Below are 14749 nucleotides of genomic sequence, written 5' to 3'. Positions count from 1 at the left end.
AGATCAGCAGAATAAGCTCCTGGAGAAGGTGGAGGACCTAGAGAATAGGTCCCGCGGGCAGAACTTGAGAATCGTTGGGCTCCTGGAGGGGTCCGAAGGAGTGGACGCTGGGGCATACATAGCGGCCATGTTCGAGAAGCTGCTGGGGGATGGGGCATTCCCCCGACCCTTGGAGGTGGACAGGGCTCACAGAGCACTCGCGAGGAAGCCGCGAATGGGAGACCCCCCCCCCCCGAGGATAATGGTGGTGAGATGCCACAGGTACTTGGATAAGGAGCGCATTCTACAGTGGGCCAAGCAGACACGGAGCTGTAAGTGGGACAACAGTATCCTGCGGGTTTACCAAGACCTGAGTGTGGAGGTGGCCAGGAGAAGAGCGGGCTTCAACCAGATTTTTGTTTTTCTGTTCTTTTTTTTTTAAAGTTCCTCGTTTTTCGTTTTGTGGAAGCTATTTGTAATGCTTTCTGTATTGATTTGGAACGAGTGGCAGAGCTGAGTGAGTTAAGGTTTTCATTTGCACTGTTGGGGGATGGAGGTGTGCTTCTTTAGATCATGGTGTTTTTCTATCGGGCAATTGTGTGGGGATTGTTTGATGTTGGAGTATGTTTGTATGAGTGGGGGGGTGCAGTGAGTGGGGAGGGAACAATAGGTGGGAGACTATCCTGCGCCACGGATGGGGCCACCAAGCTAGCTGGGCGGGCTAGCTCATGGAAGCGCGTGGGGGGGGGGGGGGGGGGGTGCAGATGTTCGGTTTATTAAAGGGATTGGGTTAGAGAGTGTTGTTACTAGGGGGGGGTAAAGTGAGGGAGGGAATGAGACCCCCAACTAGGCTGATCACCTGGAATGTTCGAAGGTTAAATAGGCCGGGTCAAGAGGGCATAAAGTGTACTCGCGCATCTTAGGGGACTGAAGGCGGACATGGTAATGCTGCAGGAGACGCACCTTAGAGTAACTGACCAGATTAGATTGAGGAAAGGCTGGGTCAGTCAGGTCTTTCACTTGGGACTAGACTCAGAGACTACAGGGGTCGTGATCCTGATTAATAAGCGGGTGGTGTTTGAGGCGGGTAGAATAGTCTCGGATGTGGGAGGTCGGTACATTATGGTCAGTGGGAAACTGGAGGGGGTACAGGTGGTATTAGTAAATGTGTATGCGGCAAATTGGGATGATGTGGAGTTTATAAAGAGGAAGCTGGGGAAGATACCGAACCTGGACTTGCACAGGTTGGTCATGGGAGGGGACTTCAACACAGTTATTGGCCTTAGCTTGAACTGGTCAAGCTCGAAAACGGGCAGGGTGCCAGCAATGGCAAAGGGATTAAAAGGGATCATAGAGCAGGTTGGGGGGGGGGGGGGGGGGGGGGACAGACACTCCCGGATTGATTTCATTATTTTGAGCAGGGCCTTACTGGCAGGGGTGGTGAACACGGGGTACTCGGCGATCAATCTCAGACCATGCTCCGCACTGAGTTGACCTACAGGTTAGTAAAGACAGTAACCAGCACCCGCAATGCTGGTTAGATGTGGGACTTTTGGCTGACAAAGGGGTATGCGAGCGACTGAGGAAATGTATTCAGAACTACCTGCAGGTCAACAACATGGGGGAAATTTCAGCAGCGGTGGTCTGGGAAGCACTGAAGGCGGTGGTCAGAGGGGAGCTGATCTCGATACGGGTCCATAGGGAGAAGGCGGACAGGGCAGAGACGGACCGACTGGTAAAGGAGATACTACAGATCGATTGGAGGTATGCAGAGACCCCAGAGGCAGGACTTTTAAGGGAACGGCGGAGGCTACAGGCGGAGTTTGGCTTGTTAACCACAAGGAGGGCGATGCAGAAGCTGAGAAAGGCGAGGGGGGCGATCGATGAGCATGGAGGGAAGGCCAGCAGAATGCTTGCACAACAGCTTAGAAAGAGGGAGGCAGCCAGGGAGATAGGGAAAGTAAATGACGGAGATGGGAACCCAGTTGGAGATTCAGCAGGGGTGAATAAGGCGTTTAGCAGGGGTGAATAAGGAGTTTAGGGATTTCTACAGTAGGCTGTACAGGTCGGAACCCCCTACGGGCAGAGGGGTGATGCACTTCTTGAAGGGGCAGAATTTCCCAAAGGTGGACGGGGAGCTGGTAGAAGGGCTGGGGGCCCCGATCGGGTTGGAAGAGGTAGTGGAGGGTTTGAAGGCCATGCAGTCGGGTTAAGCCCCGGGGCCGTACAGGTACCCAGTGGAGTTTTATAAAAAGTTCTCTGGGATATTGGGGCTGGTGTTGATGAGGATATTCGATGAGGCAAGGGAAAGAGGGGTGTTGCCCCCGACGATGTCACAGGCCACGATTCGCTCACTCTGAAGCGGGACAAGAACCCGGAGCTGTGTGGTTCCTACAGGTCGATATCTCTATTGAATGTGGATGCCAAACCTTTGTCCTCCAGGATTGAGGATTGCGTTCCAGACGTTATTGGGGAGAACCAGACGGGGTTTGTTAAGGGTAGGCCAATGTAAGAAGGTTGTTAAATGTGATCATGATGCCCCCGGAAGGTAGGGAGGTGGAGGTAGTGATCGCAATGGATGCGGAAAAGGCTTTTGATCGGGTAGAATGGGATTATTTGTGGGAGGTACTGGGACGGTTCGGATTTGGGTGGGGCTTTATTGACTGGGTCAGGTTGCTGTATCAAGCTCCGGTGGCAAGCGTACGGACGAATAGGACAACATTGGACTATTTTAGACTGCACCGGGGGAGGAGACAGGAATGCCCCCTCTCCCCACTGTTGCTCGCGCTAGCTATAGAGCCTTTGGCAATTGCTCCGAGAGCCTCAAGGGGCTGGTCTGGGGGGGGGGGACCTGCTTCTGTATGTATCGGACCCAATAGGAGGGAATGGAAGAAATCATGAGGATTCTAGGGGAATTTGGCCAGTTTTCGGGGAATTTGGCCGGTTTTTGGGGTATAAGCTAAATATGGGGAAAAGTGAGATGTTTGCGGTCCAGGCGAGGGGACAGGAGAGGCGATTGGGGGAGCTGCCGTTTAGATTAATAGGGGAAGCTTTAGGTACCAAGGCATTCAAGTGGTGCGGGAGTGGGACCGGCTGCATAAATTAAATCTGGCCCGACTAGTAGGCCAAATGAAGGACGATTTTCGGAAATGGGGCGCGCTTCCGTTGTCACTGGCTGGGAGGGTGCAGACAGTGAAGATGACGGTCCTCCTGAGATTCCTGTTTGTATTTCAGTGTCACCCCATCTTTATTCCACGGTCCTTTTTTAAACGGGTCAACAAAGTGATCACTGGCTTCGTTTGAGCGGGCAAGACCCCACGAGTAAGGAAGGTTTGGATTGGATTTGTTTATTGTCACGTGTACCAAGGTACAGTGAAAAGTATTTTTCTGCAAGCAACTCAACAGATCATTCAGTACATGGAAAAGGGAATTAAACAAAATTCAAGAAAATACAAGAAAATACATGAGAATACATAAAAGGGATAAAAGAGTGAGGTTAGTAATAGTGTTAGCTTTAGAATTAATTTTTAAAAGGTTTAAAAGGTTAGAACGAGTATAAGCTAAGTTAAAAGTGGATCTGTTGGGGAGAGCTTGCAGAGAGTCGCCACGCTCCGACGCCATCTTGAGGGAGCTCAGGAGGGATTCTTGGTAATGCTTGAGCGGAGTCGGGGAGTGGGCGGGCTGGCGCTGCCAAATTTTAGTATCTATTACTGTGACCGACAAGACCGACAAGTCAGTCCGCCTTTGTAATGGTCATAAACTAACGGTTAATAAAGCCTCATGTTTAGGTCGGTACCCCATGCCATGCACAGAGGATCTATATGCTAAACTGGCAGGGGGTCAAACCTTCACCAAACTAGATGTGAGCCATGCCCTACCTCCAGCTAGAATTAGATAAGTCACTCAGGAAGTACTTGTTGATTAACACCCATAAGGTTTGTACAAATATAAACACCTGCCCTTTGGAGCTTCATCAGCATGAGCCATTTTCCAACATGTGATGGAGAACATTCTCCAAGGGCATCTACGGTGGGAGTATACTTAGACGACATACTAATCACAGGAGCCATGGAAAAAGAGCATCCAGCAAACCTCAAGGTGGTTTTGAGATGATTTTCTGATTCAGGTGTCCCTCTCAAGTGAGTAAAATGTGTGTTCCAGACAGGTAAACGATCTACCTAGGGTACTGAGTCAATAAAAAAAGCCTGCACCTCGTGAAGGCTAAAGTGAAGGCCTTTAAAGAGGCACTGACCCCATGAAGTACAGCAGAATTTGTCCCAAACTTGGCCACTGTATTGTCACCCTTGCACAAAGTTAAATAAACACCAGAAGTGATTGTGGCAGATGCCATAGGATGAAGCCTTCGCAAAGCTGAAGCAGCAGTGAACATCCTGGCTCATGCGACCCAAGAGAGAACTGGTATTAACATATGATGCCTCTCAATGTGGAGTAGGGGCAGTCCTTTCCCAGCGATGGGACAATGGCACAGAGAGACCTATAGCATATGCACCCAGAAACATGGAATGATGCTATTCTCAGATCAAAAAGGAAAGATTGGCTGTTATTTTTGGGAATTAAGAAATTCCACCCATATGTCTACGGCCGACATTTCACAATCATAACAGATCATAAACCCCTGCTGGGCCTTTTTAAAGAGGATAAAGCGATCCCGCCACCCACCTCGATCCAACATTGGGCATTGTTAGCGGCCGATGAATGCTTTCTCGAGCACTGCCCAGGAATACACATCACCAACGCAGATGCCCAGGGTTGCCTCCAGCTGTCCACAAGCTTGGCCCCTCTGCCAGCATTGGAAAAAGCCATCATGACCTTGAACTTCCTGAATACCTTACCAGTATGCGTTAAGCAGATTCAAGCTTGGACCCTGAAGAACCCCACACTGGCAAAATTGCTCCATATGATCCTGAGTGGAGGAATCCGAGGACACCCCACGGATGGATGAACGGACGTTCAAAGATGTCCAGATTCAGTAGATTGGCCATGTTAAATTGCCCCTTAGTGTCCAAGAGGTTAGGTCGACTTACTTGTTTACAGGGATAGGGTGGAGGCGTGGACTTAAGTAGGGTGCTCTTTCCAAGGGCAGATGCAGCCTCGATGGGCCAAATGGCCTCCTTCTGCACTGTAAATTCTATAGTTCTATGACATGAATGTAGAAGATGGCATCATCCTGTGGGGAGTCCGAGTAATCACCTCCCGGCCCAGGTCGGCTCCCAATCCTGATGAAATTCCACAGTAGACAGCCCGGGGTATCCAAGATGAAAATGCTTGCAAGGAGCTACAACTGGTGGCCCAGGCTCGATACAGACATCAAGACTCTGGTGGAGCAATGTTCCTTGTGCCAGGAGAACCAGAAGTTCCCACCTTCTGGCCTCTTTGCACCAATGGGAATGGACAGGAGGACCATGGGTACGGGTGCACATGGACTATACAGTCCCGATCTTGGGATCGATGTTCCTTGTTGTGATCGACACCTACTCAAAATGGTTAGAGGTACATTGTATGTCCTTCATGATGTGGACAGGTGAAGGGGCAAGGTCAGATAGATTTAAAATCAATAATGAGAATTCTAAAATTGGGGCATTAATGGACCATGGCCAATTTTTAAAAATTAATTCATGGGATGTGGACGTCGCTGGCTAGGCCAACATTTATTGCCCATGCCTAATTGCACTCAAGAATGTATGATGAACCACCTTCTTGAACCACTGCAGCCCATGTGGTGTAGGTACACCAACAGTGTTGTTAGGGACGGATTCCAGGATTTTGATCCAATGACAGTGAAGGGATGGTGATGAGTGGCTTAGACGGGAACTTCCATGTGATGGTGTTCCCATGCGTCTGCTGCTCTTGTCCTTCTAGATAGTAATAACCGTGGCTTTGGAAGGTGCTATTTAAGGAGCCAATGTGATTTCTTGCAATGCATCTTGAAGAAGGTACACACTGCTGTGCACTTGTGGTGGATGAAGTAAATGTTTAAGTTGATGGATGAGGTGCCAATCAAGCAGATTGCTTTGTCTTGGATGGTGTCAAGTCTTACATATGTTGTTGGAGCTACATCACCCAGGCAAGTGGTGAGTATTCCATCACAATCCTGACTTTGTGTCTCGAGATGGTGGACAGGCTTTGAAGAGTCAGGAAGTGAGTTACTCACCGCCGGATTCCAAGCCTCTCGTGTAGCTACAGTATTTATATGGCTGGTTCTCGTTCAGTTTCTGGTTAATGATAATCCCCAGGATGTTGATAATGGGGGATTCAGTATTGGTAATGCCATTCAATGTCATCTCATGGAGTGCTCTTTGTCTGGCACTTGTGTGGCATGAATGTTACTTGCCACTTACCAGACCAAGCCTGAATGTTGTCTGGGTCTTGTTACAGATGGGCACAGACTGCTTCAGTATCTGAAGAGATGTGAATGGTGCTGAACATTGTGTAATCGTCAACGAACAACCCATTTGTGACCTTATGATGGAGGGAAGGTCATTGATGAAGCCACTGAAGATGGTTGGGCCTTGGATAATTACCTGAGGAACACCCACAATGATATCCTGGAAGATGATTGACCTCCAACAATCACAACCACCTTCCTTGCTAGTATGACTCCAATCAGTGAAGAGTTTTCCTGCTGACTCCAGTTTAGCTAGGGCTGCTTGATGCCACACTAGGTCAAATGCTGTCTTGATGTCAAAGGGCAGTACTCTCCTAACCTCTGGAGTTCAGCTCTTTTGTCCATGTTTGAACAAAGGCTGTAATGAGGTCTTGGCGTAACCCAAACTGAGAGTCAGTGATAAAGTTGTTTCTAAGCAAGTACCCCTTGATGACACTGTTGATGACCCCTTCCATCACTTTACTGATGATCGAGAGTAGACTGATAGGGTGGTAATAGACTGAGTTGGATTAGTCCTGCTTTTTGTGTACAGGACATACCAAGGCAATTTTCCACATTGCTGTGCAGATGCCAACATTGTAGCTGTTCTGGGATAACTTGGCTAGGATGTGGCAAGTTCTGGAGCACAAGTCTTGCATTTGGATTTTGTTTATTGTCACATGTAACAAGGTACAGTGAAAAGTATTTTTCTGCGAGCAGCTCAACAGATCATTAAGTACATGAAAAGAAAAGGAAATAAAAGAAAATACTTAATAGGGCAACACAAGGTATTAAATGTAACTACATAAACACCTGCATCGGGTGAAGTATACAGGGGTGTAGTGTTAATGAGGTCAGTCCATAACAGAGTCGTTTAGGAGTCTGGTAACAGCGGGGAAGAAACTGTTTTTGAGTCTGTTCGTGCAAGTTCTCAGACTTTTGTATCTCCTGCCGATGGAAGAAGTTGGAAGAGTGAGTAAGCAGTGTAGGATGGATCTTTGATTATGCTGCCCACTTTCCCCAGGCAGCGGGAGATGTAGATGGAGTCATTGGATGGGAGACAGGTTTGTGTGATGGACTGGGCTGTGTTCACAACTCTCTGTACTTTCTTGCGGTCTTGGGCCGAGCAGTTGCCATACCAGACTGTGATGCAGCCAGATAGGATGCCACAATGTCTTCAAATAGCATTGCTAATATATTCGCAAATTTATCACACATCCAGTGAATTATTATTTATTGTAAAATATTTGGGGAATCAAAAATCTGCAGACTGAATTTCAGCACTGACTTTGCAAGAGTTGAAGAACCAGCAGGAGGAGCTCTTAATTTGATGAGCCCAGCAAGAACAGATGTTAGACATACATCTCTACTGCCTGCTTGTTCCATGCAGCCTGAAAATCTTAAGACATTTAAGCAGTTGTGGAACTCCTATATTATCCCACACTTGGTCAACAGGACTGATCCAATTTTTTCGAGGTTCCATGGTAAAGCAAAAAGAATAAGGTGTCATTTTTGAGTCAAAGCGCACCACATATGCAAAACTCTATGTAGTTATAGCGTTGGAATATTGTTGGGGCCCATAGCTTTTGCAGGACCCAGTTTTTCAGCCGTTTCTTGATATCACGTGGAGTGAATTGAATTGGCAAAAGACTGGCGTCTGTGATGCTGGGGACATTAGGAAGAGAGGCTGATATGGATCATGCAGTCAGTGTGTCAATGATCCCAGGGGAGATGAACTGAACTTGATGTGAGCTTAAGTTTATGGATACTGGGAGGCTATCCAGGACACTTGCCTAATAGTGGAGTTTAGGGTGAACAAAATGATGATTTCAGGTGAGTTGACAGAGAGGCAGAGAAGGGCAATGCTACGGAGATAGAATACAAGATATGGCGTTAAAGCTCAGCTTAGGATCAAATAGGGTGACAAAGTTGCAAAGACTCGTCTAAACAGTCAATGGCTGGTGTTAGGGCAACGGTAGCTAGGGAATGAAGTTTGTTGTGGGGACCAAAGACACTGGCTAAAGACAAAACTTGTATTCTTGGAATTAAAGACAGCAAGACACAGAGACAAAAATTAATTAACTTGGTAAAAATAATTTTCAACAGATGTTGCAACTGAGAGGATGCAAGGAGAATTTGGGAAGCAGATCAAATTGACTTGGAGAAAATGAAATCTGCAGTCAATAGCAGCCTTAAGAATTTACTTATCTCCTGGTGAGAAACATACAAGAAGTATTGCACTCACCCTTCTTCAGTTAAATGATGCAGAATTAGAATCAATAGATTTTTGCGCCGAGCTTCTGATCGAATTTCGTCCTGTAAGTAAGAGATATTAATAACATTGTTAATATATTCGATATTTATCATACATCCAGTGAATTACCATTTATTGTAAAACATTTTGGGAATCAATAATCTGCAGGCCGAATCCCAGCAGGAGGAGCTCTTAATTTGATGAGCCCAGCAAGAACAGATGTTAAATACACATTTCTACTGTCTGTTTTCTCCATGTAGTCTGAAAATCATGCACCATTTAAGAGGTTGTAGAATATTATCCCACACTTGGTCAAGAGGGCTGATCCAATTTTTATTGTAAGTAAATATTCCCCTTTCTTGAGGTTCTATGTTCACCTTACCAGAGGCTATCGCTAGCTAGGTCAGCATTTATTGCCCATCCCTAATTGCCTTCACGCAGAGGACACAAAACAAAAAGAATAAGGGGTAATTTTTGACCCAAAGAACACCACATAACAAAACTCCATGCAAGGAACATTATCAGAAACAATTTATCTGGTGATTCATCGCATTGTTGGCTTGAAATGAAAAATGAAATGAAAATCGCTTATTGTCACAAGTAGGCTTCAAATGGAATCTAGCTATCTCAATTTTGGTTGGAAGAATACGGAAACCTCCTTATTCTCCTTCAAAATAAGAGTATACACTTGGTAGGGAAGCAAGGAATCTAGAGATGATATATACTGAAAATGAGATGATATATACTGAAAGGAACCAGGAAGGTTCGGAAGGCCATACAAAAAGCAAACAGAGCAGTGAGATTACATTTTCAGAAGGCTCGAATTAAAAATCAGAGAAGCTATGTTAAACGTATAGAACCTTGGTTAAGGGTGCACAGTTCTGGTCTCTATTGTAATAAATATATAGAATCAGAATCCCTACAGTGCAGAAGGAGACCATTCAGCTCATGGAGTCTGCACCAACCTCTGAGAGAGCACGTTACTAGGCCAACACCCCCATTCTATCCCCCGAACCCAGTAACCCCACCTTACCTTTTTAGGCACTAAGGGGCAATTTAGCATGGCCAATCCACCTAACCTGCACATCTTTGGAATTATGTGGAGGTGCTGGCGTTGGACTGGGGTTAGCACAGTAAGAAGTCTTACAACACCAGGTTAAAGTCCAACAGGTTTATTTCGAATCTCTAGCTTTCAGAGCACAGCTCCTTCCTCAGGTGAATGAAGAGGTGGGTTCCAGAAACATATATATATATAGACAAAGTCAAAGATGCAAGACGATATTTTAATGCAAGTCTTTGCTGGTAATTAAGTCTTTACAGGTCCAGACAGGGCAACTAGCGAGAGGGTTAATCACAGGTTAAAGAGGTGTGAATTGTCTCAAGCCAGGATAGTTGATAGGATTAAGACTCACATTCAAAGTATCATCTTGCATCATTGACTTTGTCTGTATACATGTTTCTGGAACCCATCTCGTCATTCACCTGAGGAAGGAGCAATGCTCCGAAAGCTAGTGATTCGAAACAAACCGGTTGGACTTTAAGCTAGTGTTGTAAGACTTCTTACCATCTTTGGACTGTGGGGGGAAACTGGAGCACCTGGAGGAAACCCACGCAGACGAGGGGAGAACATGCAGACTCCACACAGACAGTGACCCAAGCCGGGAATCCAACCTGGGACCCTGGAGCTGTGAATCAACAGTGCTACTGTGCCGCCAGAGAGCAAAGGCATGGGAGGGTTTAGAAAATTAACATGGATAATACCAGAACTGAGAAATCATACCTATCAGGAACAATTGAACAGGCCGAAGTTCTTTTGTGTAGAAAAGAGAAGGTATTGGGTGACCTGATAATGGTCTTTAAGAGTATGAAAGATTTTGACTACATAGCCCCATCATCACCAAGACCACATACTTCTACTTCTATAACATAATCTAACTCCATTCCTGCCTCAATAACCTTCACCCATGGCTTATGGCTTTGTTACCTCAAGTCTTGACTATTCTAATGCTGTACTAACTGGCCACCCATCCTCCACACTCCATAAACTTGAGCTCATCAAAACTCAAGTTACAGGCATCCTAACTCATAGCAACTTCCATTCACCCATCAGCTCTGTGCTCACCCACCCACATTTGCTTCAACTCTGGCGATGCATCAATTTTAAAATTCACATCCTAATTTTCAAGTCCCTTCATGGCCTCACCACTCCATATTATTGGAGCTTGTAACAGAGGCGGTGTAATAATTGTGGAGGACTTTAATGCTCATCTAGATTGGGAGAAGAAATTGGCAAGGATGGTATAGAAGATGCATTTGTGGAATATATTCATGACTGTTTCCTGGAACAATACATTGTGGAACCAACTAGGGATAAAGCTATCTTCAGCCTAGCCTTGCGTAATGAGACAGAGTTTAATTAGCAATGCCATAGGGGCTGGTTTAGCTCACTGGGCTAAATCGCTGGCTTTTAAAGCAGACCAAGCAGACCAGCAGCATGGTTCGATTCCCGTACCAGCCTCCCCGGACAGGCACCGGAATGTGGCGACTAGGGGCTTTTCACAGTAACTTCATTGAAGCCTACTCGTGACAATAAGCGATTTTCATTTTCATTCATTGCATAGTAAAAAATTTACTGGGAAATAGTGATCATAACACAATTAAATTCCATGGGCAGAATTTTAAGGATGGCGAGCGATTGGCACTCTCCATCCTGAGAGTCAGTGCCGACTGTCTAAGTCCCACTGCCATTGATCGCTCACTTGAGCATTGATTGGCAGTGGGCAGGACTTCTGTCTGCCCCTGAGAGGAAGTCCCACCAATGAGAATTGTCTGCCAATCAGGTTAGACAGCTTTTCAATCCGGCCAGGCATAATATTGCAGTGGCCAATCAACATCCTGGGGGTTACCATTGATCAGAAACTGAACTGGACTAGCCATATCAATATGGTGGCTATGAGAGCAGGTCAAAGGCTAGGAATCCTACGCCGAGTAACTCCCTCCTGACCATTTGTCAGACCATTATCTGCCCTTCGCAAAGCCATGTTGACTGTTTAGTATTAACTTATTTTTCTCTGCACAAATGACAGTTGCCCGGATGAGCACGTTTTTCGGGGTAGAGGACAGGTGTGCGAGGTGCGCGGGAAGTCCAGCAAATTATGTCCACATGTTTTGGGCATGCCCGGAGCTCACAGGGTTTTGGCAGGGTTTCGGATGTCCACAGTACTCAAAACACAGAGTCCGGAGGTGGCGATCTTAGGAGTGTCGGAAGAGCCGGGGTTTCAGGTGGTGAAAGAAAATAGCCCGGAGCTGAATCTTATTAATGTTGAGGGACTCGAAGCCCCTGGGTGTAGAGACCTGGGTTAGTGACATGGCTGGGTTTCTCAGTCTCGAGAAAATAAAGTTCCGCCTTAAGAGGGTCAATGCTAGGGTTCACCCGGAGGTGGCAGCCGTTCGTCGACTTTCTCGGGGAAAAGACTGTTGTTTATTGTTGGGTGGGGTGAAGATTGTGATGGGGGTGGAAATGTATACTGTGCCATGTTTATGTCGCTGTTATTATTATAAAAATTGCAAATACCCTAATAAAAATATATTTTTTTTAAACTTATTTTTCTCGAAGCGTATATTTATCTCATCCCGTATTATGGCCTCCATCACTTTTCCCACTATTAATGTCAAGCTGACAGGTCTGTAGTTTCCTGGGTTATCCTTTGCCCCTTTCTTAAACAACGGTGTCACATTTGCAACTCTCCTGTCCCCCGTACTAATACTGTGTTCAGAGAGGCCTGGAAAATTTCTGTCAACAGCTCCACAATATGCTCCCTTACTTCTCTCAGCAATCTAGGATGCATCCCATCCGGGTCTGGCAGCGTCTCTACCTGGTGTGCTGCCTGACGTTTTAGCACCTTTTCTTTATCTATCACTATATTCAGTTGATCAACACCCACATTTTCAACTGGGCTATTGGCATCATCTTCTAATTTGGTAAAGACAGAAGCAAAGTACTCATTTAGTACCACTGCCATACCTTCCACTTCAGTGAGCAGTTTACCCTGCTTGTCCCTGATGGGCCCCATTCTATCCTTCACTAATCTTTTACCAATAATACGTTTGAAGAACGTTTGCTGTTTGGGGCAGCACAGTAGCACAAGTGATTAGCACTGTGGCTTCACAGCGCCAGGGTCCCAGGTTCGATTCCCTGCTGGGTCACTGTCTGTGCGGAGTCTGCACGTTCTCCCCATGTGTTTCCTCCCACAGTCCAAAGACATGCAGGTTAGGTGGATTGGCCATGATAAATTGCCCAAAAAAAGGTTGGGAGGGGTTATTGTGTTACGGGGATAGGGTGGAAGTGAGGGCTTAAGTGGGTCGGTGCAGACTCAATGGGCCGAATGGCCCCCTTCTGAACTGTATGTTCTATGTTTTAGCAAACATGCTTCCTCTTAGCCTTCCTTATTCCAGCATGAGCCTCGCTCCATCAGATCAGTCCAAAGATGTGCAAGTTAGGAGGACTGGACATACTAAATTGCCCCTTAGTCCAAGTATGCGGGGGGTGCTCTTTCGAAGGGTGGGTGCAGATTCAATGGGCCGAATATTTTATCATTAATGTCCATAGTCATCCAGTTTTCTCTAGCTTTGAATACCCCGTATTTATTTCTCATGGGTACTGTGACTGGTTTAGCACAGGGCTAAATCGCTGGCTTTGAAAGCAGACCGAGGCAGGCCAGCATCACAGTTCAATTCCCGTACTAGCCTCCCCGAACAGGCGCCGGAATGTGGCGACTAGGGGCTTTTCACAGTAACTTCATTTGAAGCCTACTTATGACAATAAGTGATTTTCGAATGGCCACATTCTGCACTGTAGGGATTTTATGGGCTGGATTTGTCTGCCCCGCCCACTGCAAGAACGCCAACGGCGAGCCACGTACAATGGGGAACTCCATTGATCTCGGACGGGATTCTCCAGTCATTGGGCGGACGTGCCCTATGATTCTATGAGATACTCTTCCTGATATGCCTCTTTTTTCTTCCTTATTTTATCATCAATGTCCTCAGTCATCCAAGGTTCTCTAGCTTTGGATACCCCGTATTTATTTCTCATGGATACCGAGATTGCACACTATTCATCTCTCCTTTGAAAGTCTTCCATTTTTCATCCACTGTTTTAACCATCAAAATGCATTTCCAATCAACCTGCTTCAGTTCAATTTTTAGACCCTTAAAATTTGCACATTTGTCTGTGACTGACTTATATCCTTTTCCAACGTAATATTGAATTGTATTATATTATGATTGCTACTTCCCAACAGCTCCTCCACTGTGACGTTCTCTACCTACCCTGCCTCATTTCCTAGAACCAGATCCAGCACAACTTGCTTCCCGGTAGGACTGGAAATGTACTGTTCCAGAAAGTTCCCCTACACACACTGCAGGAATTTCTCCCCTTCCATGCCTCACACTCTATCTTTTTCCAGTCTACCTTAGGGTAATTGAAATCCCCAACTATCATAACCCTACTTGCCCTTCAGGTTTCCATAATCTGTTTACAACTGCTCTCTTCCACTTCCTCCCCACTATTTGGAGGTCTGCAATAAATACCCAACAAGATCCTTATTAAGATCGAGATCAGCATGGTAGCATAGTGGTTAGCATCATGGTTCACAGCGTCAGGATCCCAGGTTCAATTCCCGCTTGGGTCACTGTTGTGCGGAATCTGCACGTTCTCCCAGTGTCTGCGTGGGTTTTCTCTTGGTGCTCTGGTTTCCTCCCACAATCCAAAGATGTGTAGGTTAGGTGGATTGGCCATGCTAAATTGCCCTTAGGTTAGATGGGGTTGCTGGGATAGGCTGGAGGTGTGGGCTTGAGTAGAGTGCTCTTTCCAAGAGCCGGTGGACTTGATGGGCCAAATGGCCTCCTTCTGCACTGTAAATCCTATGATTCTATGAAGACCATTGCTCCCTTCCTGTTTCGCACCTCCAACCATATAGATTCTAATTCAGGAACTGCATTAGAATGCAGGACTATAAACGATCTTTGACCAAGACTGCTACATCTCCTCCCTTTTTACTCACCCTATTTCTACTAACCACCTTATAACCTGCGGTGTTATGTATCCAGTCCTGCCCTGGCTTGAGCCA

The 14749-nt window shown here is 46.3% G+C and overlaps 1 protein-coding gene across 2 annotated transcripts in view; it reads right to left on the bottom strand.

Annotated features, from left to right (window-relative positions):
• The window catches only part of katnal2 (katanin p60 subunit A-like 2), a 138217-nt gene that overhangs the window by 121699 nt on the left and 1769 nt on the right, over positions 1-14749 (bottom strand). For both annotated transcript variants that reach the window (XM_038790472.1, XM_038790471.1), the window contains exon 2: positions 8610-8680. In XM_038790472.1, the coding sequence (XP_038646400.1) occupies positions 8610-8680 (71 nt within the window). The remainder of the gene's footprint in view (positions 1-8609; positions 8681-14749) is intronic.

Source organism: Scyliorhinus canicula, chromosome 3 (genome assembly GCF_902713615.1).
Source record: "Scyliorhinus canicula chromosome 3, sScyCan1.1, whole genome shotgun sequence".
Taxonomy (NCBI): domain Eukaryota; kingdom Metazoa; phylum Chordata; class Chondrichthyes; order Carcharhiniformes; family Scyliorhinidae; genus Scyliorhinus; species Scyliorhinus canicula.
Note: the sequence above shows the minus strand (reverse complement) of the source record. Positions and strands in the feature narration are given on the sequence as shown.